This window comes from Manis javanica, chromosome 7, assembly GCF_040802235.1.
Source record: "Manis javanica isolate MJ-LG chromosome 7, MJ_LKY, whole genome shotgun sequence".
Classification (NCBI taxonomy): Eukaryota; Metazoa; Chordata; class Mammalia; order Pholidota; family Manidae; genus Manis; species Manis javanica.
Window position 1 is genome coordinate 120,596,907 of NC_133162.1, and position 27,846 is coordinate 120,624,752.

Consider the following 27,846-nt stretch of genomic DNA (forward strand, 5'->3'; position numbering starts at 1 on the left):
GCCGGAGGGGCGGGGCCTGGGGAGGGGCGTCTGTCCGGGCCGCGCTCGTTCGCGCGACGGGGCGGCCTATAGGCGGCGGCCCTGACACCGCGGGTGGAGGCGCTGGGGGCTGCCGATTGCGCCTTGCTGTAGCGTGCTCGCCGAGTTTTCTGTTTCCTCTACAGAGTCGTCATCTAGACAAGTTAACTGAGTGCCCTAGTGCCCATCCCCAACCCGTCACGCGTACTACACCCAAAAGTCCCACGTCTTGGTCTTCAAAGACATGGGTTCCTGAAGGGTCTCTGAGCGATGCTTCACATCCTCAAAGCTCTTGTCCCTGACGCCCAGCTGAAGCCCTCGGCCTGTCCAAGTAAGTCGCCTTATGCCGATGGAGGTCTCAGGCCTCTTCTCTCTCCGATCTCCCAACACTTTCAAGTCAATCTTGCCCGAAGCAACGATTTTGGGCAAGTCACTCCCATCTTTTAAAATAGTGGCCACTAGCGCTGAGCAGAAGGGTCCAAGTAACAGATAGCCATTGCATTGTTCTCCACAGTGTGGCCTCAACTGTCCCTTCCAGCCCTTGCATTACTCCAAGATGATGAAACAGCTGCTCAGATGTTCTGTCTGCTCCTCCAGTCTTCCCGCCTGCACACCCTGAACAGCTGTGTTCTCTGCCAGTCAGGTATCACACTGTGTTAACCCACTCTCTGGTGGGATGTGTAGTTGAAAACTCGAGTTTAAGTGAATCATCAGGTAATTTGATATGAGAGTTCTTATTCCGCATGTTGTTTTCAGCCGGGCAGGTTACTGAACCTCTCTAGGCCTGGATTTTCTCACTTGAAAAGCAGAGGGTTTGTCTGTGAGGTCTTCCTTTGATGCTAGGCCATCTGGCGACTAGGATGATTAGTCTCTACTCTTGGGGAGACAACCGGTGGGGGAAAAAGCAATCTGAGATTGTTTACTTCTGTTCCACAAAGAAACCAGAAACAATTAGCCCCATCCCTTTCTGTTCTTCTTAATTTTGGTAAAGAAGGAAGAGAAAGAAAAAAGTGGGGAGCCATGATGAAGGTATTTTGACCTGCTCTGCCCACCCTCCTCCAGAGCTGAATGAGCTTAAACAAAACGAACAATAAACTACATCTTTCCATCATTCTTCTCGTAGCCATACACTATCTTCCCTCCATATATATATAAAAGTACAGATTTGAGTAAGACATTGGACAGTCTACAGGTTTTTCCTAGTTGTCTGAGCTAGAAAAGTTGTACCTGAAAAAAACAGAGGGCAGCATTGAGAACTGAAATGTGTCTCTTTTAAACAACGATGCAAGAAAAAGTCCTTCTTCGTTTTATTTTAGGGCTTATGGTTAAAATGTCAAAGTTTAGGGGAGACATGAAGGGAAAGCAAGTTATATTAATCCATTTTAATTTATGGATTAAATTGATGGCTTACATAATAAAGTACTCTGTAGGCTCTTTAGAAAAACAGTATTGTAACCCACTTATATTAACTCTTTAATATTTCCATTCTTGCACACAGTAGGTAAGGCTTTTGGCAACTCTAAGACATTTTGTAAACCTCCTACACATCTCTGTCACCTTATTAAATAGAAGTCATATACACATTAACTTGCAGTTAGGGCTTTATATTTTATAATCTACATAAAGGAGATAGTCTTCCAGACTATTTTCTAAGTGTCTCAAAAAAAAAGGGAATTTGCCTAATACAATCTTGTCCAACTATAGCATCCATGTATGAAATACAAATTTGGAACTACTATAGAAGTAATTGGGAATATTTATTGAGTAGTATGAAGCTATTTGTGAAAACAGACTCCTTATAAGACTTTGAAAAGACTAATTTCCCCATGATTATAGGAATGTGCAAAAGGACATCAGAGAGATTTCTGCTTCAAGGCATAGGAGTGTAGGATTGTCTAGAACTGCCCCATTACCATTAACTGGACATTGGACAAAATCTAGACAACAACTGTTTTCAGATATTACAGGATACACATTGTAAGAATGTGATCCCTGATAAGAAACACAAATGATAGTTTTACCATTAGCTGAATTTTCTGCCTGGAGGCAATTCTCAGCCAGCTGCAAAGGGGGAGGGAATCTCCTGGAGTTGAAGACACATCAGCATTCCAAGAGACTGAGGTATCCATACAGAGAGAAGCTCCAGAAGCCTGTGTAGGTTGAGCCATTGAGTCTTTGGCTGCGTATCAACATGTACATGTGAGGTATAAAACCTCATGGGGCTGGCCAATGACAGTTTCTGAGGGAAAAGCTAGTACCAGCAAGCTGTAAAACAGGTAATCTCCAGAGCTTGCAAAGAGCCAGGTATGAGCTCCCTTTCAGCCAGAGTAAAGAGAACTCACTGAAAATATGGGACAGTCCATAAACACCCTAGAGACTTCAGATGAGAAGCTAAATCAACCAAATAAGTCCTTCTCTAGACTAGTTCTAAAGGTGCTTAAAAACTAACCTTGAGAGGATCAAACTAATCTACAATTGCCTGTCAAAACAAATACAACATTCTTTAAAGGAATACAAGATCAAGTTATCCACAATGGAAAATTTACAATAACTTGAATCCAATAAAAAATTAATGGACATAGAAAGAAACATGAATATGTGACCCCTAACATAAGGAAAATTACAGAAACAGATCCAGGTACAGCGGAGGGCAATGATTGCTCATGCTCATGACTAGTTACTGTTGGATCTGGGCTTTGAACCCAGCCAAGGGTCAGAGCCCACTGTCCAACCACTATGCATGTTGAATGACAGGATAAACAAGACATCTCTCCATGACCCATCTTATCTGTGAGGATGTGCTGGTGACGAGAGGTGGCCTCAGGCATATAGCTGTTTGATGGCGTGATCGCAGTGAGCTGAAATTCTTCCAGTTGGAAGTTTCAGATTGTTGCTGAAATGCCTGGATGGCTGGGACAACCTTACCTAGTGTGTTTTCAGCAACTGAAGCACCATCCATTCAGCTAACACTTATTTGTATTTCAGGCATTGTTTTGTATGCTTCAGATGACTACAAGTTAAAAGCATTTAACGTATGTATTTTAAATAAAAGTACTTTAGAGAGAAAAGGTATGAGCTTTGGTTTCTTCATTTGTAAGTGGGTCTAGTAATCTATGCCTTGCCTATTTTCCAGGGTGGTTAGATGGCTTAAATGTGATAATGCTTCTGAAATAATCTGGCTGTAATAAATGACTGTATGATCCTAATGATTAGATAATCATTATTATCTGATGATAATAACGGTACACAGTTCTTTTGAACATCTTGTACACTGCAATGAGAGAAAAGTCAAATGCTGATCAAGTCACAGCATGGATAGCTGACACTGAGAACATGAGATACCAAGTTGTAAGCCATATGACATCCATGAATTCTTACAGATACAAGATACCTTAGGAAACTTCTGATAACTGCTATTATTAAAATAATAATTTAGAGGTTTCTTGTGAACAATAAGGTTTGACTAGTTTATTTTTCTATATTTATTGTAGCCAATCCTGTTTCACACATATACTGTAATATATTTCATTTTGTACTTAACTTGTGAACTCTTTCCTAATAGTGTTTTTTTGTGTGTGTACTCATAGCATCTAATATAACATGAAGGAAATAGTTATTTAATCGAATCTGTGTTTTCAGGGTAAATTTTTAGAGGGTTTTTTTTTCCTATAAGAGGTACAGGAATACATCTATTAATTTCCAGTATTTCGTCAGTATATCTCTAGAATAATATCAAGGAGAGGTATAATGCTGGTTTCAGTGTTTTTTCATTTATTATATAAAAGAAAAAAATTAATGCAGTTGGTTTGTACACATTTAAATCTCATAAAACAAATCCATAGAAATTAGGATACTATATGCATGCACTCTGCATTTTCTTTAAATGTTTTGGTTCACAAAAATAACAACACATTTTTTTTCTTTAAAGCCATTAAAGCAGAGGGAGAACGGAACATGCAGCACTGTACACATTTGCATAGTATATTTTACCCAGCATGCCTTGTAGAATGCTACACATTTACCTATATAAGAAAAGTAAAAGGGGATAAATTGTCAAAATAAGTAACTAAAACTTAAAAAAAGGAAAAAATTATTCGACAAAGGTGATTTCCTCCCCGCCCCCCATTTTGTAGCTGGAGATATAGCAAAAGCTTGGGATATCAACAGCCCTCAGAATAGTAGGGAAAATATTTTTACATCATTTTGTCATATTTATTTTTAGTATTTTTATGTATGTTTTTTCCTCCTGCCACCCCTTAAAAAAACACCTAATGGCTTTAACTTATTTTTCAAATAGGATTCAGTACAGAACATACTGAAGAATCTCTAAAACCTTTTTTGTTGTTTTGGGGACATCTTTATTTATCATTCTGACTTTAGGCTATGAAAAATATGAAACATTCCAAACATGTCCAAAATTCTGAAGAGCCCTATGAGCTCATTTGCCATTACTTTTTGTAGTTGTTATTGAAGGAGAAGAAATAACAGTAAATATAGTATATGAGTCTTAACACAAAATAAAATTTAATAAGTTTTATTGGAAGGGAATAAAATAAAAGAAACTACACCCACAGACTGCAAGGCTATGAAGTAAATTGCTGGAAAAGTATCAAGCAGCAAGTTAAAAAGATGGTAGATGAAATAAATCTGATAAAACTTAGAATTAAATCTATATACTTTTAAAAAATACAACTGCCAAATTTAACAGTGGATTTTGTTTAAAGTTTGTGCTATAACAAATGTGCTTCTTTCTCCTCGATCTATTTTCATATTATTGGCAAAATATATATCTTCTATAATTTTGTACTGTACAATATGTTTTTGCTACATTATTTTTCTACTGCTAATGCAGATTAAAAGTAACAACATAGATTTATTTTGGCAATAAAATGCTTTCATTTTAATAATGTCCCAGAAAATATTTTAAGGCATATGAGAAATAGTATGCAATAATATAGCATTAATGATCCTGCATTTTTAATACATCCCTTACGAGTACAGGATTCACACTGATTTCAGTTAAAAGTGTGTAAGTGGCATGCAAGTAGGGCAAGAGTGGCACCTACATAAATATAGACACAGCCATTGGTTGAGAAATTTAAGTGTTCAAAACATAACCAAGAACACTTGGTATTGAAAAGCTAGAGGCCAGCCACATTTGGTTCTTAGGGAGTTCTCATTTTAACTCCTTATGATTTTCAACAGGAAACATCAGTGTGTATTTCCGGTACCACTCTAAATTCATTAGTGACATTTTCTACCATCTTTCTGCAAATACTTTACATATCAAAAGAAACAGGAACGTTTCATGTGTAACTAGGACTTCCTGAAACTCATTGCTTTTTACTCTTAGTTACATGGTTTTCACGATGAGTGGAAGTTACAGCCCTTAGTCAAGATTTTCTGATGAGATATTTCCTAGTCTTCTCATAATGTCCCTCGATTACATGAAGCATTTGGGATTAAACCATCCAAAAAATAGAGATGGTTGCTAAAAGAGGATATATTTCATTTGAGAAGGTTGTTTTAATAAAAGAAGGAAACTTGTAAAAGTAATTTTGATTGCTGTAGCTCTGTCTGCCCATATAAACCAATTATACTATTTTGACTAACTTGACTGCTTAGGTCAACAACAAAAAAGTTATCCTTGTTGTCTGTCCAATAACTATTATATTGACTGGTTTGATCATAATTAGTATTTAAAAGAGAAGGACTATTCTCTGCCCTTTAGCACAGCCTGAGTAAGTAACTCAGAATATTAACAATATTTAAAGGTATGAAGAACTAATGAAACAATTTTATTACATAATTTCCTATAATGTTTCCATTCATTTAATCATTCAAAGATGAGTTTTATGTAATTAAAAAAGAAAGCAACATGCAACATTGTCATGAAAGACAAAGGCAGAAATAGAAAAGAAATAAGGGGTACATTCCTACTTATTTGAAACATTTATATGAGGTTTGTTCCAATGACATGGGAGTCCAAGATAATGAATATCCTTATCCAGGAAATGGCTAATTGCCCGTAGGAGAAATCAAGGATCAATAAAATTTGAATTTGCAAACCAGCAACAGTTAAACATCAAGTCTTTGTTTGGACTTAGGGCTAGATATTATAACAGGTTGCACACAAAGGCAGTTCCCTTGTGGCTTGTTTTGTTCCCTATGATGAATGATTTATTAAATTAACCTTACCTCTTGATAGATGTGTACTAATTCATAGAAAACTTCACTGACATAGAAGAAATGAAAGGGTGATAAGAACATTATGGAAACAGTTAAAAATCTAAAGGAAAAGTACATTTTAACAAGTTATGCATTTAGCTTTGCAGCAAGGTCAGTAGTAAGAGTAATAAATTTGATCACTACTTATTGAAAAGTGTTATTCTCTTTAAAGACAAATTGTCTTCCCTAGAGAAGAGGTAGTATAACTATCAATATATATAGGGCAATTTCTATAGTGGCAATATGTTCTTTTTATTTTTTAGCAAATATCAAAATAAAATTATATAATAAAAAATATACACTAGCATGCAAAATAAGGTTGCCTAGAAACATTCTTAACTGACATCCTGGGTCTGAACAACAACTTAATGATATTATTCACTCAAAGAGTTTAAATTTGCAAACCATCTTTTGGCATAGTTTCTTTCTCTCCCTCCCTTTCACTGCTCTAGCTTCGTATTATGAATTTAAGGCCCCCACATAAAAGACAAGTTCAAGTATGCAGGTATGAAAAGAGGTTAACATTCCAAAAATACATTTTGCAAACAACAATAATAATTAAATTAATTAACAAATTATTCAAAGGGATCAAATAATTTCCTCAGAATTTGTTTTATATTTAAAAAATTCATTTCATTAAAGACTAAGTGCAATGACATATTGTCATAATTAAGACTCTCTTTTAGGAAAGACTATCAGTCTAAATTGTTCATTTCAATATTCTTTCCAGTAGAACTGTATAAAGATAAGAGAGAGTCATCAGTCATTTATAAACATTTCTAAGTGTTGCTTTAAATATTGGAATAAACAGGATAATACTGTTGATTATAATATCGGCGTCACATTATAGCCTTGAGAATTAACATCAAGATTGACAAACTGCATTCTTTTTTTTTCCAGTACTACATTTTCACATTGTCACATGAGTCTACACTGTTACATATTCACTGGCTGAAATTGCTATTCTGCAATTTCACATACTGAATCACAGAATGTGTTTTATACTTATTAAAACAGCCTTGAAACTTTATGACTCGTTTCTCCTGCTTATCATTTACTATTTTTAAAATAAATTAATTAAAAACAAAGTGTTTGTGGAATATGTATTTTCCAAAGGTTCTTGGCAAAAATAAAACTTTTCATTTAGTATATATATGTATTTTAGTATCATTTACACAGTAAACACTAAGGTTTAAAAAAAAAAAAGGAAAATGCATCTCTTATTCATGTGGAAAAGATAAACTTATTACAAAAGGAAGGGGAAAGAATATGACAAATCAAAGCAGAATTTTAAATACATCCATCAAGAAAATATACATTATAACCCTTTCCAAGATGGTTAGCTTTTGAATAAGAATGCAAAGTAAAACATGTATGGACACTTTGTGGTAAATGACAAATTGGTTTTGTGCACAGATATTGAAGGGACCTCTCTATTAGCATGACATGGAAGACTTAGAAGCAAGGCTTTGAGAGGCCTTTAAAAAGAAGTGATTTTTAAAAGTTGAAAAATATGGTAATCTTGCTGACTAGGAAATATATGTAAATGCTGTTATAGCCACCTGCCATAAAATGTAAATATCTTAAAGTGGTTAAATGATCGGGTTGCTAATACTACTACAGAAAAAGCTGAACAGCTGACTAGTTCTAAATTTATCACCTTGGTGCACTTTTTGCAATTAAATACTTTAATACGCACAAACAAGAAACCAGTAAAGCATATAGAAAAAATGTTTTGGCTGTTTTCTTTCTCATGCAAATATATGCTATACATGTAATAAATATATTTTTGTTTGCTGGAAAATACTCTTTTGTTCTCTAACAAAGTATTCAATAATGGCAGGTTATATGTTAATTAAAGTGCCTAGTGGATACAACTCTTTTAAATGTTACAACTGAAAGTTCTGTAAGCTTCACTAGATGACAGAAGAACCTCACAAGCCAGTATCACATGTTAGCTTTTAGAATTTACTGAGCCCACATTTTTAATTGTATCAATTTACTTGAGATAACTTACAAAATGACAGGCATCCTCAGCATCAACTAAACAGGTTCATTGTTCATTATGGGGTACACACAGTGAACAGGAGGGGAGGAGATGTGGGAAGTCATATGGGGTTCAATATAAGTATGACTGATCAAGAATATGGAACTTAATTTCATGGTCAGAAAATTTAGTTAACTAGTACATGCTTTGAGAGCCTGAACATTGAAAGGCTTGGGGGGAAAGGTAGTAGAAAATACATTATGACTGTTTTCAATAAATAGGCTTCATGACATGAACCAGTAGAAAAGCTGTTTAATGCCTGGTTCTATTGAACTTTAGAAAAATGCATGCCTTGTGGACTTTGGAAGATTTTTGTGTATTGTATAAAAGGGTCGATTTCAATAATTTCTTGGATCATAATGAAGCTACGGCTTCCTTGATAATATAAGATTAAGGGCACTAATTCCATAATTATAGCCACTGGAAAAACTGGGAAGACAGTAGGTGAAGAAGAGTGTCCATTAAAAATAAGGCAGCTTGAGCTACAAATTCTTTATAATTCTCTGCAATAAAAACTGTTATTGTTTTAGTGAACAAATATATTCTGAGTCTATGAGTTTTTTTATTGCAAGCTTTTAAATTCAATTGTTTTCACATTTTTCAATTAATCATTTGTATAAATACAGCTTTGAATATTAAATTTGAATGTTTCCATGTAAAACAAAAATCCTTAGCATGATTATAAAGAATTTGGTCAAGGGCTAAGAATATTCACATATTCAAAGACAGACTGAGTGAAGCAATGGAAAGATACTCAATTGTGCTGGCAGGAATATCCAACCCATGCTTGTCATGAGTGGGATAGATGAGTTCCCATCTGGAGATGTTTAGTTTTGTACTCAGGAGGATCTGTGCTCCGCCCTACTGTCTGACTTCAGATTCCTGGATGTGGGTAGTTGTGCTCAGGTTGATTAAAGGGGAAACAACACGCCATTTTCCATCTCACATAACTAGGTATGATTGGGCTTTTCTACTCTTCTCTCACACTGCTAAAGACATTTTTAGGTCTTTTTTTTGCCAACTTCTACAAGCTAACAGTAGTGACTAAACAAAAAGCCAAACACTTTGAATACAAGAGCTGTGCCAGGAAAGAAATAAAAATATTAAAATCTGAGGAGAGTGTGTAAGTTTTGCATTAATTGAGGTCTTTTTTTTGGCACTATCAATACATTTGGTAAGTTTGAAAAGCCATTCTGGAAACTAACATATATTAAAATGTTTATACATTCCAACTTTAAGTGTAAATTTAGCTTCCAGCAAATAAATGCCATGGTTGATTTTGGCTTTTATTGGTATTTTGATTTTCTTACTAATTATGGTTTTTTTTTTCAGATTTTTAAATTGATTGTAACATGCTCAAGTAGACTTTCTAGTCAATTCACCCAAATTCCAACAGGAATTGGTTTATAAATTGGTTCCAACTGGAACTGGTCATTTGGAATTTCCAGCATGGGAAATTATTTTATATGTGCCTTGATAAGTACCCTAAATTACAAATTGACGTGTCTAAATCTAATGAAGAAAACAAAAGGTACTGTTATGTAAATGTTGCACTTAAAAATATCTATATGATTGGGTATCTAATATCCATCTAGATTTAAGAGCATAATGTACATTTTTTTTTGCCCCTTAATTAGCATCAAATAACAGCAGCCTATAAGCACAGTAAGTACTGTGCTATACTCGCCAAATTAAGAATGGTTTATCCTAGCAGTGCTACGGCAAACTTGTCAACAGTTGAATTTTTTGTTTCTTTCTGCAGACTCAAAGCCTATGTCGGGAGTCATGGCTATATCCTCCAGGCGATCCTCGGTTCCTATGGGGTTTGTAAGTGTCCTGGTATGGGTCAGGGTAATCTTCTTCCACAAGAGGGTAATGATCTCGGCTATGCTGGGAACTGGAAGACAAGCGGTTCCTACTCTTCCGAGCCCTGTCATTGTGAGAATTTTCATCAGAGGTCATTAGACTTCGTCTTTCAATTGGAGAGTTCTCTGTGGAGTGGTTGCTGTGCCTCATACGCTGACTCTAAAAATATCAGATAGTTCATTGATTAAATCACTTCAGCTTCATTCATCCAGGACATGTAAATATATGTACAACAGTAGGATCAGTACAAAAGATGCCATATATCTGACCTAAGAAAGCATTTTGATGTACAAATGGTTTGCTCAAAATATCTGGTCTTATTTATTTGGGACACAACATGCAAAGTCAAAGTTTGTGAATTTAATTATATAATGCTGCATGATTATGCCTCTTATTAATTGAATAGAAATTAATACATTTAGGAGGCCTAATAATTCCACTTCTATTGCAGAAATGGAGATTATTTTACTAGTGGGAAATAAGTTAAAGTTCAGAATAGCATCTATTATTTTATTCCTCCCTGAACTAATAAAGGCTTTCTCCCCGTGAAGTCACATACTTCATCTTTATCTAGCTGAATGTTCCTTGTACATTTTAAAAATATTCTAATGAAATTGTGATTTGTGCTACCTATAAAATAATGTGCTTGTTTCTACAATATTAATGTAATATTCTCAGCAATATTCTTTCCAAAGACATAGACAATAATGACGGAGCTGACCAATTTATTCATTTACAATTCTTGCTTTCTCAACTGAAATTTTCTGTAAAAATAATCTTCAGATAAAACCAAATTTCTCTAATATCATTAAGTGAAATTAATATCTTCAGACACTTATCTGATGGCACAGAAAATGTTATTCAACAGTTTTCTTCAAGTCATGAGAAAACATGTCATAGCTGTGTCTGTCTACCTAGGTAGATCATGTCAGGTAAGAAACAGGATCCTCATGAAACCAGGGACCCAGATCCATTTCCTCTAAGGGGTACTCATCTTCACACAGAGGGAAACTCACTCAATAGTCACAGCTTATGCCTTTAACCCCAGACAGTGGTCTAACAATTAAATGCCCACAGTTAGTAGGGCAAATAGGCCCCAGATAAAGAGTACCACATTAACTCAAGTGAAACTGGGGGAACTACTCCAGGTGAAGGTCTTAGAGGTGATGAGTCAAGAGTGTTATAAACAAAGTGCAACATTTCATTTCTACCTACATTATAGAAGCATATGTTGCTTCATGCATCCATTTCTCATCCTACAATGTGCAATTTGGAGCCAGTTCAAAATAGTCAGTTGAAATGTCATACATGGATCAGCACATAGGCTGAGAAACAAGTCAAAAACTAGTCCTGGTGCATACTATACTGTATATTACAATAACACATTTCCCACGTTCATTTCCCACTTCAAAAGCTATTAATTTATATGGCAGCTTTCCACTTATAAAAATGCAATTTTGTAAGGGAGTAACACAATTATAATAGCATTGCAGAGTGCCATTTATCTCAGAGTTAACTTTACGTGATTTGTAAATATGACTATCATTATAACCCATTAATACAAAACTAGTCATGATGCAAAAGGCTCAAATGACTATAAGTTCCTCAGCCAGCTGGAGCTTTGGCTACATTCCAGCAGCTGCTTGATAAATGGGGAATAATAATTGATATAGAAAGACAAGATTCATTTTGTGTCATAATGCCTCTGGTCCCCGACACCTAACCCTGAGCACAGCCCCAGAACAGTCCCGGAGACCCTCCTGCTCCTGTGCTCGTCTCTAGTTTCCCTAAAGGACACTCGCCATAGCCCCTGCAAGGTGGGACACTGCACACCCCCAAGAAAACTCGGGGATCTGTCACTGTTTAGGTACAGAGTGGCTTTGTTCATGTGCACATTCTGTTTTGGGCAGGCTAGAGGACAGGCCCAGCAGCCTGTGGGGCAGGCTTTGTTTGCACTTTGTTTATGTCCATAAATATTTATTTATTATAGTCATAAATATTTATACTCAAAATATATTTATGGATATAAACAAAGTGCCAACTTTTCACTTCTACCTACATTGTAAGTGTAGTCCAAGGTCCATTTGCCCCAAAATATCTTAACTTGGCACAGTGCCTGACATTATTACCATTGCATAATCCTTAGGAAGTGACATGGAGAAGTAATGGACAGTTGTATTGAGTGCATAATAGGTTTCCTGGCAGGGTTCAGACATAGGAGGGATTGATTTATCTAAGTGGGAGCCATTATAAATTAACCGGGAGCAAAATTCTAAGGAAAGGGCCACTCTGGGTAACTTCATCTGGGGTAGATCATGATTAGGTAATATTTTAGATTTATTATATAATGCCCACATATTTCTCTCTTCAGATTAAGGACAATCCTTTTCTCCATCCTAACCAACTTCTCTGTAGAATCTTAAATGAAAGGTTGTAAAAGCACACATGAGAAGTGACAATACCTGCAACCCAGCAATTGCTGTGGGGTATGGTGAGAGTGCTGTTGAACCCAAATTCCTTCCGAGCAGTGGGGTCATGGGGGTGCTACTTGTTGTGTGGGTTGCACGCCAATATGCTTCCAGGTACTCTCCCAGATGTTCACACGCATCCTCCAGCTGGTTTTCATCCAGTATAACATCAAACATTTCCTGCAGATCGCAAGAAAAAGACCCATCTTATTTATACTTTAGATTTTCAGCAATGACACTTAAAATTCCACGTAATGCAGATAACAGTGTTTCTAATGTCTAGTAGAAAATACCAAATTTGAGGAGTGGCATGGGTAGTTTCAAAGTCAAAGAGCTTCACAGTTAGCCATGTGCAAATTTGGACACTGACATAAAAATGGGAGTGCTCATTACATATTTAGATCTTTCATTATTTAGAAGAAAAAGATGAGATACGTGTAAAAGTTTCTAAGTAGAATAGCATCAAAACATATTTGTTTTCACATCTTTATCCACATATTCCTATACAGCTGGGTTATACTTCAAAATGAGAGAAGTTAAGTTAATGGCACTTAAAGAATAGTTCTACAAATGTTTTAGGTGGCAGTCATATCAGTGGAATAAACATGTCATGTGCTAAAGTAACTAGGTTGAAGGGAATAACATTTACTTAGATGAGTTTAAGAATGTTTGTGAAAATATCTGTCTCATGAAAAAAGTTTAGGATTAATACTAGAAAAAAACATTACAGTGGTTTCTGCTACAGAAGATCCTTGTGTGAAATATTTACAAAGAACAAGGACCAGGAGTATTTAATTATGAGAGGGGGGTAGGTGTCACACAAGAAGTATCTGGTGTCCACGTTTCTGCCAAGGAGAACCTACTGTCACATCTGGCCTTATAATCAGGAAATGTTTTCTTGATCCCTAAGGAGCAGAGCGGCCCCTCCCACACTGCAGTGTGGTTGGGAACACAGAGAAGACAGACCCAGGATACAGATTCTCTGGAGGGAAACCAGGAAACAGTTGGAAAACCATGGCACTTTACAAAGAGAAAAGCCATTCCATGGGGAAATGAAAGTGCACCCCCAACTTTCAACAGCTGGATCCACATCTTTGCTCTTGTACCACCTCCAGAACCACCCACTTGCTTTTCACAAGCTCATGTTACCAGAATAATAGCTGCCCAGGAAGGAATCAATATATAGGATTACTGCCATCAGTACTGATACTGTGGCTGGACAGTAGGTCCATGGCATGTGGATGACTTTGAGTTGGTGGAGGGTCAGCTAACTCACTCTCATCAGTTGTGAGGGGTCCCTGAAGCAGACATTGCCATGGAACCAATCTCTCTCCCAACAATTACTACTTGAAGGTTTTTATCACATCAATCTTTACTGAACATCTTGACCCTAATTTGCAAAGCAGTTTGAAAGTCCTGGGAACAGTAAGAAGTGTTTAGCAAATAAGAAAAGAATAAGGTGGCTTCAGTCTAAACTGACTGGTGTCCGAGAAGACTCAGCCAGTTAGTTCAACTCATGTAGAAACCTTTTCCCCAGATGAACACTTACTAGATCTCAGATGGTTCACTGCATATTTTGTTCATCCCTAAAATATTTATGTAGTATGTATTCTGTGCTAGGCATTGGGTATACAATGGCAAAGAAAGCAGACATCAACCTTAAGCTCAAGAAACATAGTCTGGTGGGAGAGACAAGTATTAAATCCATAATACTCTATGTCAGCCTGAGACTTCAATTCATAACATTAAAGATACTGAGCTAGTTAATGTTCAGAGCGGCATCTTAAAGCTCTGGATTCTAGAAGGAGGCCCAGAGAGACAGGTGAAAGTTGAACTTCTGAGAGAGGAGAAACTATGGGTAAGCCAAAGAACTCTATCTGTAGAGGGAAGAGAATAAAACAGAGAAAGAGAAGCAAAGATGCAATGGAAGACGCAATACAGACTTCCCATGAAAGAATGGGAAGTCAGCTCGCTCCTGCTGTGTGAGTCAATACACATCACTGCAAGGAATCTCCTTTTCCACTAAAGTACCTCAAGGGAGTTTCTGTCTTTTGCAACCAAAAGCCCCCTCTCCCTCCATTTCTGTCAACCACCACAGTGACAAATAACAAAGCTGAGAACTGTCCTTAATGCTCAGACACAAACACTGCATCTCTGATAACACCGCAGTGCTAGCTGGAGTGAGACAAGAAGAGCCCCACCCCAAAAACTCCACACAGACTCAAACGTAAGACATAGGAGGAAAGAGGAAACTAGGCAGCACAGGAACAAAGGACCACTCTGTCAGCCACTCTAGGCTAACACTGTTCACAATTCTAGACTGAATGTCTGCTGTTTACATAATTTCATGTTAACTGTATAATCCACTTACATAGGTCTCGTTCTATAATGTGGGTTCTCAACAATGGGTAGTCTCAACAAGCCGTTTTCTTGCTTTTCCAAAGTTAAAGAAGCTTCCAGGGACACCCGGACTGAGGGTCCTGACTATCACAGTCAGGAGTGCAAAGCTCAGAGAGGGCATAACTAGTAAAGAGACCCCTTCGCAAGACACTATTTGAACAAGGGTTATATCTACTTGGCTGTTCCACATGCTCTATTTTCACAGCTGCAGATACAATTAAACATACCCTTAGTTACAAGTGATTTTAATAAAGTACTTCTCTTTGCCAATGGAGAGAATTTATATATATATATATACGTATATATATATATACGTATATATATATATATAAAATATATAAAATGCTTAAGCCTCAGTCATTTCTAGGAAACTGTTTTTGCACTGTTAAAGACAGCTATATGATGGAAGATGATTTGAAACTGCTTTTAGGCTTTCAGAAGTACAGAGGAAAGCAAATTTCAGCTTCTGAATGAATACTGACATATGCGGCTTATTTTCAACTAAGAAGAATTTCACAGCCTGTGTATCTGTGACAATTTTTCTTTTCAACTGTTTAGAAAATAACACAGCTGATTAGACCAGAGTGTTAGAAAGTGAGTGTAAAGGGGAAATTTTTTAAAAATTATGCACAAAATTCAAAGAGAAGCAGCCTAATGAATTATGCAAACCAGCCTTGCCAATTTTTCATCAGCTTAAAGATTCAAGTCTAGTTCACTCCTTACTGTGCAGTACATGAGGCCTTCAGTGTGGGATATGGACTTGGAGAGCTATAATCAGCAGAAGAGGGTGTGGGTGATGGGACAGTCACAGGCCGTGACAGTTCCCCACTCAACGAGACCATGCCCTTGGTGACTACAGAGATAAGCATTTACGCTATTGTCAAAGGACTGCCACGGCAAATGCCTCTGACATTCTGTGACGGGACAGTGTCTTCAGCTGAGGTGGGCAGAAATAATGTAGCTGCCAAAGTAAATAAGGAGTGAACAGAGGAGTCAAAATAAACCATCAGAAAACTAGACACAGTAGGTCTCTTTTCTGGATAAACTTTTTCAGGCAAATTAAAAACTAAAGCATTACAAACAAGAGTGAGAAACATGCCTCTGGCTCACCCAAGAGTTCAGAGAACTAAAGTGACAAGGAAGAAGAAGAGAGAGAAAGAGTGAAACTGAATAAAATGGAAATGAAGATCTGCAATATCTTTTGAAAAATTCTGAATGACAGTTATAACAATTTAATGATAGTAATAATACTTAATGATCTGTCTGGCTCTTCACTCCCAGAGTATCACAAACTTTCCTAGAGAAGGCATCTGATTTAGAGCAGCCAACCTGGTTTACACAGGACTGAGTGCTTCTGGGTACTTGGGCCTATCAGTACCAAAAATCTGGAAAATTCAGGGAGAACTGGAATGGTCGGTTACCCTAGTTTTTACAGAAGATAGCACTTGTCAGTTCTCACATTGAGAACTGAAGCAGATTCCATTTATTCGTTTACATTCTTTTTGGAGGGAAGACAGAGAGAAGAAGTGGGCAAGTCTGTCTGGATGACTGAATACAAACTTTATAGCATGGAGGGGAGATTCTCATTAAAACTAAACACATAATTTCTCATGTTTTATCTAGGAAGTTACTATTGAACATTTTTAAATAAAATGCTTATGAAACTTAGAAATTAATTTTGTAGTTTAGTTTTAACTTCTAAGTTGATGCATTACTAAATATTAGCTAGTCAGAAGATTAAATATATATGAGCTCTCCATAGTGTATGCATTGCTTTACATTTATTTGTTGGGCACAGATAAAACCTCATGTGGGCATCTTTCCTATTTCTAAGTGGAAAACAGAAATAATAGGGGTGAGCATACTGTTACTTCTTTGCTATTGGAACACAGAAATCCTTAATCTGCCACCATTAAAAAAAAAATGACCGACAAATGCTATGCAGTAAAATAAAATGGATGAATGGCAAATAAGTAATGATAATTATAAAACAGCCAATGTTTCTTTGATATCAAAACTCCATTCTTTATATTTTTAATGTTTTTGAAATCCTGAGTGCTTAACTCACTGGTCAACCAGTGACAGGAAACTGGTCTGTAGGTTAAAGGGATCTGGGAAGGTTTAGGAGGTTTTATAGGGATAAAGAGAAGCCTACCAATATTCTGGGGCCCTAGCAATTAGTTTCAGACATGGTTTCCACTTTAATGAGCTAAAGGGGAAACACAAGCAGAATTCTTGCCATCTAATCAGTGGGAAAAACACGAAGGCAAAGAATATCACTGATGCTGATCCCTTCTAGTTCTCTTCATTATGAACCCAACCAGTTTCCTCACCACATCCCTCTATCCTGTCCATTCTTATTTTTCAGAGATTATAGCCATATCTACAATGTTATTGTCCACAGAAAAGGCACCAAGTGTTTTTGTTAAATTCATACTAATTCAATGCTTTAAATCACAGCATTGGTGGGAGGGCACTCTCCCAAACTTCGTATATGTGAGGTGGGTGGCTGGAATCCCTGCAACAAGAGTAGTCTTCTTTGGCCTGAGAGAAACTAAGTCCCATATGGCCCTGTTTTATGAAGAAAACTTCTGAAATCAATTATATTCTTTTTCAAAAGCTGTGTTGAGGACTAAACTATGAACAGCCAGAGGCTCTGTAGTAATGAGCAGACCAGTGGGAATGGTACTTCAGACAGACAGGTGAATCCATATGATTCTAAATAATTTAAATAAAATTACTGGAAAAGGGCAGTGGAAAATTACTACTGTGACAGCAATATGATCAAGGATACTGGGCACTATAATTTATGTCAGCGTTCTTGTGTTTAATAGAATAAATCTGAGTCCATCCAGCAATGGAAATTTTAAAGGGTGATAGTAGCGAACTACTATGGTTACTGTAATGTTAGAGGTTTGCAAGATTGTGTGGAGGAGATGAGTCCCCTCTCGCAGAGAGCGCGATCGGTGTCATCTTGCTAGCACACAAAAATTACACAGCTCAAAGGAGCCACAGGGTCAGCTTTTGGTAACACAAGCCAGCTTGTAACTAAGTAGGATTAAAGGATTACATTTCATTTATATATTCAATTGTCTGCCTATCTGCTTTTCTCACTCTGTATTGCGTAATTCTTATTACCACTGTACTTTGGCCTTCTTAAAATGGCCTGTTTTCAGTTTCTCTGAAACCGGGTTCTGTGACCCGGTAGGAGCAAAATGAAGTGTAACAATATAATGTACAGATGTAAATTCCAAATTCAAATACAGGTTAGCCATATAAAATATAATATGTGAATTGGGCTCATGGTCCTAGTCTCACAGACCCCTTTTCTGTCTGCATCCCACTTTTTCTTCTGTGAATTCAGAGTGGGCAATGAAGGAAAGCCCTCCTCCTTCCAGAGCCTATTCAGTAGTTCATTCTCCCAGCACATCTTTTGGTCTGTGGCAGATTTAAAATGACCACAAATTCTTTGATATTCCCTGCATTGAAATGGAGGGTGTCTGTCCCCTCTCTTTGAATGGGGAGCCTCTCTGACTCCTTTGACTAGCAGAACACTGTGGAAGAAATGCTGTGCCAGTATCTATGCCCAGAATCTAAGCAAAGAGATTGGAATACTTGCTCTTGGAGCCCTGGGAGTTGGCATATAAGAAGACTGTTATCCCTGTTGGAGCGATCCTGTGGAAAGGCCCTGAGACTGCAGGGAGGGAAAGGAACTAGCTGAGTCCAGCCCTCCAGCCTCCCCTGCTAAGGGTCCAGGTTAGCCACCTGCTGAATACCACCAAGTCATCATTGCTGGAGCTCACTAAGTTTTGGAGTAGTTTATTGTACAGTAATAGATAAACAGAACCTTGTTCTAGAACAAAGGTGACAACTTTGGTGGGCTGGCTATTTGAGCCGGCTTCCTGCTTCTATAAACAAAGTGGACCTGCTATTCACTTATGTATGATATGGCTGCTTTCCTGCTACCAAGGCAGAGTTGAGTAGTTTTGTAAAGAGGACCATTTGCAAAGAAGACAAAGGTTAAAATATTTACTATTTGGTCCCTTACTAAAACTGATTGCTGACCCCTCTCTTAGAAGAAGGCTTATCCATGAAACTCATGATTTCCTTCCCAGGAGAATATATAATTACCAGTCTGTTGCCATTCACTAGGTGAAAAGACAGAGATCTTATGCTGATTTGGGCCAAGGCGTATGACCTTTGGAAAGCCAGTTCACCTCTCTTGATCTCAGTCCCTCATCTGTAAAATGAGGAGTTTGGACAGTCTTTCCCTAGAAGTGCTCCATGAAACACTAGATCTATAGGATGCTCTGTGGAAAAATGATTCTACAGCCAAAATGCAGAGGAAACACTGCATACTATCTATCCTAATGGAAACAACCAGATGCATATTAGCATATTAAGCTTTCTGCAGTCAAGAAACCAATCTATCTTTGTTTACATGAGTGTTTTCTCAAACATTTTTGGTATCAGAGCTCTTTCCCCCTAACACCTTGACATTGCATGGAGCCCATGTTGGGAAGGACACACTCCAGGAAATATTACACTGGGTCCCTTTTTGCTTCTTCAATAGTCCCTAAGTCTAGGACTCATTTTCTGGCTACAGAGAGTTAACATTTTTCCATACTCTTTTCAGACTTCCCTTTCTGAAGACTGCTGCCTTTAATTTCTTAGCTCTGTGAGACTCTGCCAGTCTAATTTGCTGGCTCTTCAGATTGGAGATGCAGTGGCCAATTAAGCAAGTTGCAAATGCTTCTAGAGGAACTAAAATGGCACAATGATCACCAGTCTTTGGATGACAATTTTAATTATGGTCTGGAAGTAAAGCAGGGACAAATACAGCCACATTTTTAGACTGCTACTAGTGTTTATAATCTGAAGATTTTTCTTCACACTTACCAAAAAACAGAATATACAATTCCTTCTTAGCATTATAAGTGCTTTCCAAATATCAAATGACCGTGGTTATAATATATACAGTATTTAGAAAATATTAAATACAAGGTAACCTTGCTTACCCAGACTGCTTGTTTAAAATTCCAGGTTATCTGACCAATTATATAAAACAAGGAAGTGTTTATCCTGATGAGCTAATGATGGGTAAAGGCTGTCTTCCCATGAGGGTGTTTGAGATTCCTGACATGCGGACCAGTCCTAAGGCAGCTCACAGCATTATTTAAGATGCACATATCTTTTCTTGATTCTGCTTATTTCAGATGTAACAAGTTGTACTACATACACAACTATTCCGTTATCAACCCTTGCAGAAGCTAAAATACATCTGTGTAATAAGACACAAGCATTTTCTCTAGTAATTATTAGGAAAAGAGGTTCATAAATTCATTCTCATGAAAATACCAAATTAACAAAAAAGTTCAATTCACCTAAAATCCAACTCAAGGAATTATTTACCGAAAGTTTTTATAACATAATTAACCAAAATTGTGTATGTATTCATCTAAACCAGTTCTTAGCCAGAGACGATATTTTTTCCCTAGGGGACATTTGGCAGTGTCTTGAGATATTTTTTGTTTATCAAACTTGGGGGTTGTTACTGGCCAAGGATGCCACTAAACATCTCACAATGCACAGGACAGGTCCCCATAACAATTTTCCAACCTAAAATGTCAATAGGTGGAGAAATCCTGATCTAAACCAAACCACTCTTTTAATCTACATGAGATTTACCTGTATTCATGATCTACCGAATTGTTTGCCAAGAGTTGACTTAGCCGGCTGTTATCTTATAGGAATATATATATATATACTCCTTGAACGTGGGAATATCCTACCTTTGTATCCCTAGCACGCAGCAAGGCAACAAAACAGAAGAAGGTGGCGATTCTTTTGCATACAACAAATGCAGAGAGGAAGTTCCTTTAATAGCAACAGGAGGGGAAAAGAGAAAAACACCTCCCCTCCGCAGTCAGAGAAAAGAAAGGAACTTCCTTGCCAATGCCTCAGAGAGGAGGGGCCATGCGTCTCCCTGCCTTGCCAAAGATTCCCTATTCCGGATGAGGCCTAATGCAGTAGAACATCCATCCTTAAGGACCACGTGTACTTGTCTAGAATTTTCTCCCCCTCCTCCTGCCACCCCCTCAACTTCCTCACCAACCCTACTCTTACCACTTGGGGTCTTTGTTCTGCCCTGGATTAGGGTAAAGACAGCAGCAAGCATGGCTGAATATCCTGCAGCCCAAGTGGGGTGGGGATCAATGTAGAAAATGAGGTATTTCTTATACAGCAAAGTTGGGGACTAGTGATTCATCTCCACTACACAGCTATATATACAGCAGGACAGTGGCCAGGTGTTTGCTGAAGTCAAACAGATTTAGGGTTGAATCTTAGGGCTCATTTACTAATTAACTGTTACTTCCAAAAGTTTCTTACTTGGGATTTAGCTTCCTCCTCTAGAAAGTACGTAATGCTGTTTACTCGGGCGGCCACAGAGGCGCTCGCTCAAGTTTCCTCTTGAGTGAGAACCTGCTATGATGAGTGTAGTCAACAGCCTGCAGCTGCTGCACCCTCTGGAACCACCACAGCATTCAAGCCAAGGCCATGCGCTCCCCGGGCTGCTCCCAGCACAGCACCGGGACTGGAGCCTGACCAGTCCTGCCACCACGTACCCAACACGCCACAAAGGAGCCTCACAGTCTGAGGCTCCTCCTACCCAGTCTCCCTCCTCCTATCATTCCCCCTTCCCTTTCACAGGATCAGACCCGAATCAGGTCCAAAAGCTCTTCCCCTTTCCGGTCTGTCACCTTTCTCTTTTATCTCTCACAGGTGTTTTCACTTTCAGGTATCTGCTTCTCAGAAAACCCAAGTTGATACAACTCTCTTTATAAGATTGCTCTAAAAATTGGAAACAACAGCATAGGTCCGGCTTTTGGTAGCTACTGAGTACAGGGTCCCTTCAACTGGCAAGCATTATAGACAGGAGCTGGGTAATCATTCTTCTGTATTTGCTCAGGGCTTTAATCACACATTCCATTGTGTAAGTGCACTTTGTTAGCAGGCAGTGAGAAGTCAGGCTTCTTAGCATAGTACTCTAGACTCCAAGCAATCCCAATTATCTGTAGGCAGGTAACCAGGTGTGTTTGTATAGGTGGGTGGGCCTGCGACAAGAGGAAATTGGCTTTGAAGCCACATAAACCTAAATCTCCACCTAATTTGTGTGACTTTTGGAAAGTCATTTAACCTCTCTTCAGTTCTTCATCTACAAAATGGGGATAACAGTGCCCACTTACTAGGGAACAGTGAGGACTAGAGGTAGTCTGTATAAAGCAACTAGCAGTGTCTGGCCCATTGTAAACATCTAATTCAAGGATGCATTCTAACTTTTATTGCCTGTATATCTTTTCATTCATTCACTCATTCAATAAATAATTATTGTGGGCCTACCATGATAGGGAACCGAGAGACAGTGAATCAGACAGGCACAGATCATTACAGAGCCTGACAAGTTAGTCAAGGAATTGTGCAAAGTATATCCAGTGATTACAACACCAGTATTTAGATGCTATGTATTATGTGCCAGGCTCTGCTTTAAGACCTTTACTCAATTCGCTCATTGAGTCTTTATACTAACTCAATGAAGTAGGTATTTGCTTAAGAGTATATAACTACTCAGTGTTGATTTGAACATAAGCAATCTGGCTCCAGAGTCTATACTTTCAAAAGCTACACTGTATTGCCTCTCCAAACATCTGAATTGGATTTTATGCTTCCACAGAGCACAAATGATCCTTATACAAGTATATTAAAAAAATCTACTGTATTAGATCAGTAGGAAAGACAGTTACTTCCCTTAAAGAAACATAGGCACACAAATAGTAAGCTGAGCAGGTGTAGACACTGATGGGCCATTGGTGACCAATTTGATAGCAGTTACCTGCCACCGCCCTGCCCAACCCCCTCCTCCATCCCCACCCCCTTGCCATTTGCTTGGCTTCCAACTCAGCAGCTGTTTTCTGGCAAGGGCACAAGGAGAAAAGTGCTGTAGTATGCTTTTTCATTTTACTTAAGCTGACCTCTTCATCTGCTATCACCATAGGGCTCTTCTGGTTCCAATAAATTCTCAACCTGCAATGTCAAACCTTTCATGCCTACTAGAACTTTCTGGCAGAAAAGTTAAAGGAAAATCAAATTGGTATGTTTTATTTGTTCTTTTCATAAAATTGTCCACATGACTTGATTAAGTAGTTTGCTGAGTGTCTGAGAGGTGATCAAGGTTGGCAGTAAGGACATCAGACACTGGACACTAAGTTCATTCTTAGTACATGGCAGACACCACCCCTTCTGCATGCAGTTTGGTCCAAGAAATCCTTTGGGTTTATGACAACGTACCATCATTCCCCATCATTCCAGAATAAAAGTGGCGACGCTAATACGAAGAAAAAAAACAAAACACCACCCTCTCCTAACTAGTCAAGAAAAATTAAGACAAAAAATGATAGTACTTACTGGGGGGCATTGGGCAAGTTTATCAGCTGCCACCAGTTGAACGTTTAAGTGTTTACTTTGGGACTTTCCTCTAGATTTAATCAACCGCTGTAAAACCTGACGGACGAAGACATGAAACAGAGATACTGTCAACAAGAGTAAAGAAAACTAAATAAATCAAACCTTTTTTATAGTCTGTTTAGCTCTGAGTATTAGTAGAGAGTAAATGCGCTGTGACAAATCGTGTACATAAATTCTGTGATAACATCATCCCCTTACACTGGGTTTCAGTTATAGTGGATTTGATTAAGTTTATCCTATTTTTGAGCTAAGGTCTTGGTGGGATCTTGAGTTGCCACCTTAGATTTTACTCAGAGATTTCAAAGAAAGCCCTGCAAAAGGGGAGGAACTGATTTGTACTGGGTCATTACTGTCCAAATTCAGGTGAATTACATTTTGGTTCACTATCTCAATATCAAATAAATATCAGCATCATTTATATATTTGGTCCTTTTTGTCACTGATAATTACTAGGGCATTCCAGTTTACCTTTACATTACTAAGATGATTTCATATAGAAATCCAGACAAAACATTTGCACTTGTATATTGCCACATATAAACCAGGGATACATCTATGTTTTCGGAGCACTGCTATAACTACTTTGCCACATACTTCCCCCTCCCTTAAATTATTTTCTTAGCTGAAACATGGCCTCCCCACAAAACAGTATGCGTCTCTATGATATCTCAGCACATACATCCTGAGAGCCCCCATTTCTGCACTTTGGGGTTCTATGGTGTCTGGGACAAGGGGCAAGAGGGATTGAAATCGATTCCACTGTAGCAAAGGATGCTTGAATTCCCCTCCAGTTCTGGAACAAGGAGACCTCCAGGTAGTCAAGGCAGTTTCAACGCATTCTAATGATTTCCCAAAGGGGTTTGGTCGGGATTTCCCAACTCATCCAAAGCAGAATGAGTGCCTGGAGAGAGGGAGGCTGAGGATCTCAGAGAGCTGGAAGAAGGGCACTGCTTCTGTAAATGTTCTCCACCCATGAGCGGGGACTCCTGTTCTGCATGGAAGTTGAAATGGCATGTAAGCACTACAAGGCACTCTTGGAGGCACTGAAAACTCATTAAGGTAGTACCTCCCAAGGATATCTATCTCATACTAGATTTTTAGAACATCATCACTTCTTAAAAATTATAGAACACCCAAATCAAAAGAGACCAATTTGAGGCTGGCCCACTTTACTTTTTATCCCATTGTTCTTAATCACAAAGTATTTATATTCCTTGAAGAACCCAACCTCAGCACAAATGTAAAGGTCTATAACTTTTCCAAAGAGATTTTATATCATATGATATAGACAGCTTTCTTGAACTATATATATATATATACACTCTCAGCTGGGGAAAGAATATAGGTGATACAAGAATCAATGTTAGCCAAGAAATTTACCAAGGTAGAAACTACAGTCTCTGACAAGCTAAACTTATCCTCACCTTTCTTAATTTTTTGTTTTTATTACATTCTTGCATAACTGACAGGTTGGGGAATCACAATAGACAATTAGCTTCTTGAAGGAATGGGCTGTTCTTCATTTGTTGTCTTAGAATTTCTAGAATCTATACAGACTGTGGGAATTACAAAGTGTGCTCATTAAAAAGTGTCTCAACAAGACATTCTCCTTACCCACTAACAAGCACAGAGCCAGGAATATTTCAAAAGAAATTAGCTTCTAATCCTTAAGACGGATATGAGCTAATTACCTTTGGAGATGAGACTTTTACATGAACAATAATTGGTGCTAAAGAAGTCTTTATAAGTTGTGCTGGGTGATTGATGGTGTCTGCATCAAGAACAACCAGTTGCAAAGATCTTGCCAACTCAAAGATTCTTTCAATTTCACTTTGTACTTCCGCTAAAAGGAGAAAAAAATAACAGGTTATGGTTGTTTTTATTAATTAGTTATTATATTTTAAGAGATAGTACCTCTTTCAGATACGTTTGTCTCTATTGCAAAACAGAATATTTTGAATTTTCATATTACTATCTGACTTAAGATATTTTCTAAAGAGAAAGAGATGGGTTGAGTTTTGTATAAAACCAAACAGTGGTGGAAAAAATTGAGATCTCTTGATTTGCCTTTTATTTTTTTTTTAGCCTTTCCCTAGTATTTAGCTATTTATATAGCTGTGTTGTTTTTGATTGTTGCTTTTTCTAAAGAACTTTTATTTTTATAAAGTTGAAACCATATTTAGGAAAAAAACAAAATACATGTGTGGAGCGACATTACATGGAGAGCAAATTACACTGAAATTTCTAACGAACAACCTACATAGTAATATTTTATAGATAAACATTTTTAAAATCCCTACAATTCATCTGTTTTGACTGATATGCACATTTTTGTATTCCTGGTTAAATGTTCTGAGTCTACTCTTACAACTAGCATATTGCTAAGTCTTAATTTAAGTATTAGGGCTAGTGGACTTGTTCTAAGGCATGATTCAGTATTAAGAAAACAAAAAACTAAGACCAATTATATTAAAATGCTGCAAAGCATGTAGACGCAAATCTATTTGGCTGGCTATAATTCCCAAGTGACCCAAAGCTGTGTGTGAATCTGGTCAAATGAAAAATCTAGTTATTTGCAATGGCTAACGCAATCCAGCTATTTTTTAAGCAAAACAGATTATCTATAAAAACATAATACGGATTTCTGAAACAGACAAGTTTTAAAAATATCTATTCTATAAATTGTTTTACTGGATGTCTAAAGTTTGAATTAGACTATTTAATTTTCAGAGAGATGATTTTGTTCTGCTTTTTGCTCATTCTTACTTTTAGCTATAGGTGTGACCTAACAATATTGTAATCCTGTTCAAATTACACAAAGTAGACCAAGCTACTTCATTTAAATTATCAAAGATGGCCTAGGAAAAAGGTGATGTTGTTCTAAATATCCTCACTGAAAACGGTTTATACCAGAATCCCATGATTGCTTTGCTCATCCTGTGTAAGTATAAATCCAAGTCCATGCCACCCACCAAAATGTTCTCCCTTCCAGACCAAGCGGATTGACAGGGTGTGTGTAGGATCATCAAGCTAAAAATCATTATGAAACTATTTTCTTGAGCTTTGCATAATACCATAAAAATTCTTATTTTCCACAAAATCACTGATGTTCAACACATGATCTATATCAGAAGTATGAATTTAAGGAGTTAAAAGAATCTGTCATCTTTCATATTATCCAATAATAACAGCCTGAAGGATTGCATGTTGCTTTGAAATGTGACTAGCTTTCAAGATAGCAATGTAAAGAATTTGGACAAATTAGGCCTATTTGCAAAATTCTTCTGAAATCATATTTTACATATAATACACATAATGATAATAAGATACTTGTCCCTTTTTCTCACATGTTGGAAACAGTTATTTTAAAAAGGTTTTTCTATTAAGTGAAGTTTTGAAAATAAAGTTTATTTTTTTTACTGTAGTAAGTTTCAGTCTCAGGCTGTTGCGGTATGTTCTTCATCTGTTGGTTTCATTAAACTGCCACTGGTTTAATGTAACTCCAGGCCAGGAGTATTCTAGAACAAGTCTCTATTGCTTTAAGCTTCAAATCTTAAAACAATATTTTTGGAAATAGCAAAAAGGCAGAGTGACACAAGCTGGATTGCTCTGGTACAAAGAACCCTTAAGGTACTCTGAGTCTCTGTGTAAATGACTGAGAAATACCTGGGCCTTATTTACTCTGCACCAGCAATAAGGTAAGTGTGGCTTTTAACAGGTGCAAAGGGCAGGCTCACCTGCTGCTTAACCAACACAGAACTCTTGGGCAATGGGCACTCCAGCACGAGCAGTGAGATACCCACCAGTGCAGGCCAGGAGGCTGCTAAGGGCCACACTATGGCCTGGAGTGGGTCCAGTATTTGGATAATACACAATAAATAAATTATACATGTGAGGAAGAGAAAGGTATATTTATCTACACAACTCATTTTCTTAAAGAAAAACTAACCAAACTCAACAGTATTGACTACCCAGGCTGATTCTCAGAAGAGTTCCAATGGAAATTTCATCATAAACATATTCTAGACAAATGAGCTCTGAGAATGCACAGGCTCTGCTGCTGGAGGGCTCTCAGCGAACACTTCTAGAACAGAAAGAAGCACAGCTGATCTGGACCACCTCTCTCCAGCATCTGTCACTGGGACTCTTTCTTAGATCCAAATGCTTAATTCACTCCCTAGGGCTCAAAGCAACATTTCCCAAAGTGAGTACCTTGGAACACTAACCCATAAGATGTCCCAAGGGAAAAGGGGGGTTCTTTTGCAAGGGAAATATTACATACTATAATAGATTCCC

The 27,846-nt window shown here is 37.6% G+C and overlaps 1 protein-coding gene and 1 long non-coding RNA gene across 13 annotated transcripts in view; one reads left to right on the forward strand and one right to left on the reverse strand.

The window, feature by feature from the left end:
- The first annotated feature begins 23 nt into the window (after positions 1 to 23).
- On the forward strand, positions 24 to 10,175 carry LOC140850488 (uncharacterized). The gene is made up of 3 exons (XR_012133395.1): positions 24 to 349; positions 533 to 661; positions 10,056 to 10,175. It is a non-coding gene; the product is annotated as an uncharacterized lncRNA (long non-coding RNA).
- The window catches only part of CACNB4 (calcium voltage-gated channel auxiliary subunit beta 4), a 248,047-nt gene continuing 223,970 nt past the window's right edge, over positions 3,770 to 27,846 (reverse strand). For all 12 annotated transcript variants that reach the window (XM_073241450.1, XM_073241451.1, XM_073241457.1 and 9 more), the window contains 4 exons: positions 25,242 to 25,393; positions 23,491 to 23,586; positions 12,622 to 12,807; positions 3,770 to 10,318 (listed from right to left, as the gene is read on the reverse strand). In XM_073241450.1, coding sequence (XP_073097551.1) covers positions 10,058 to 10,318; positions 12,622 to 12,807; positions 23,491 to 23,586; positions 25,242 to 25,393 — 695 coding nt within the window. In that variant the 3' untranslated portion in view covers positions 3,770 to 10,057. The remainder of the gene's footprint in view (positions 10,319 to 12,621; positions 12,808 to 23,490; positions 23,587 to 25,241; positions 25,394 to 27,846) is intronic.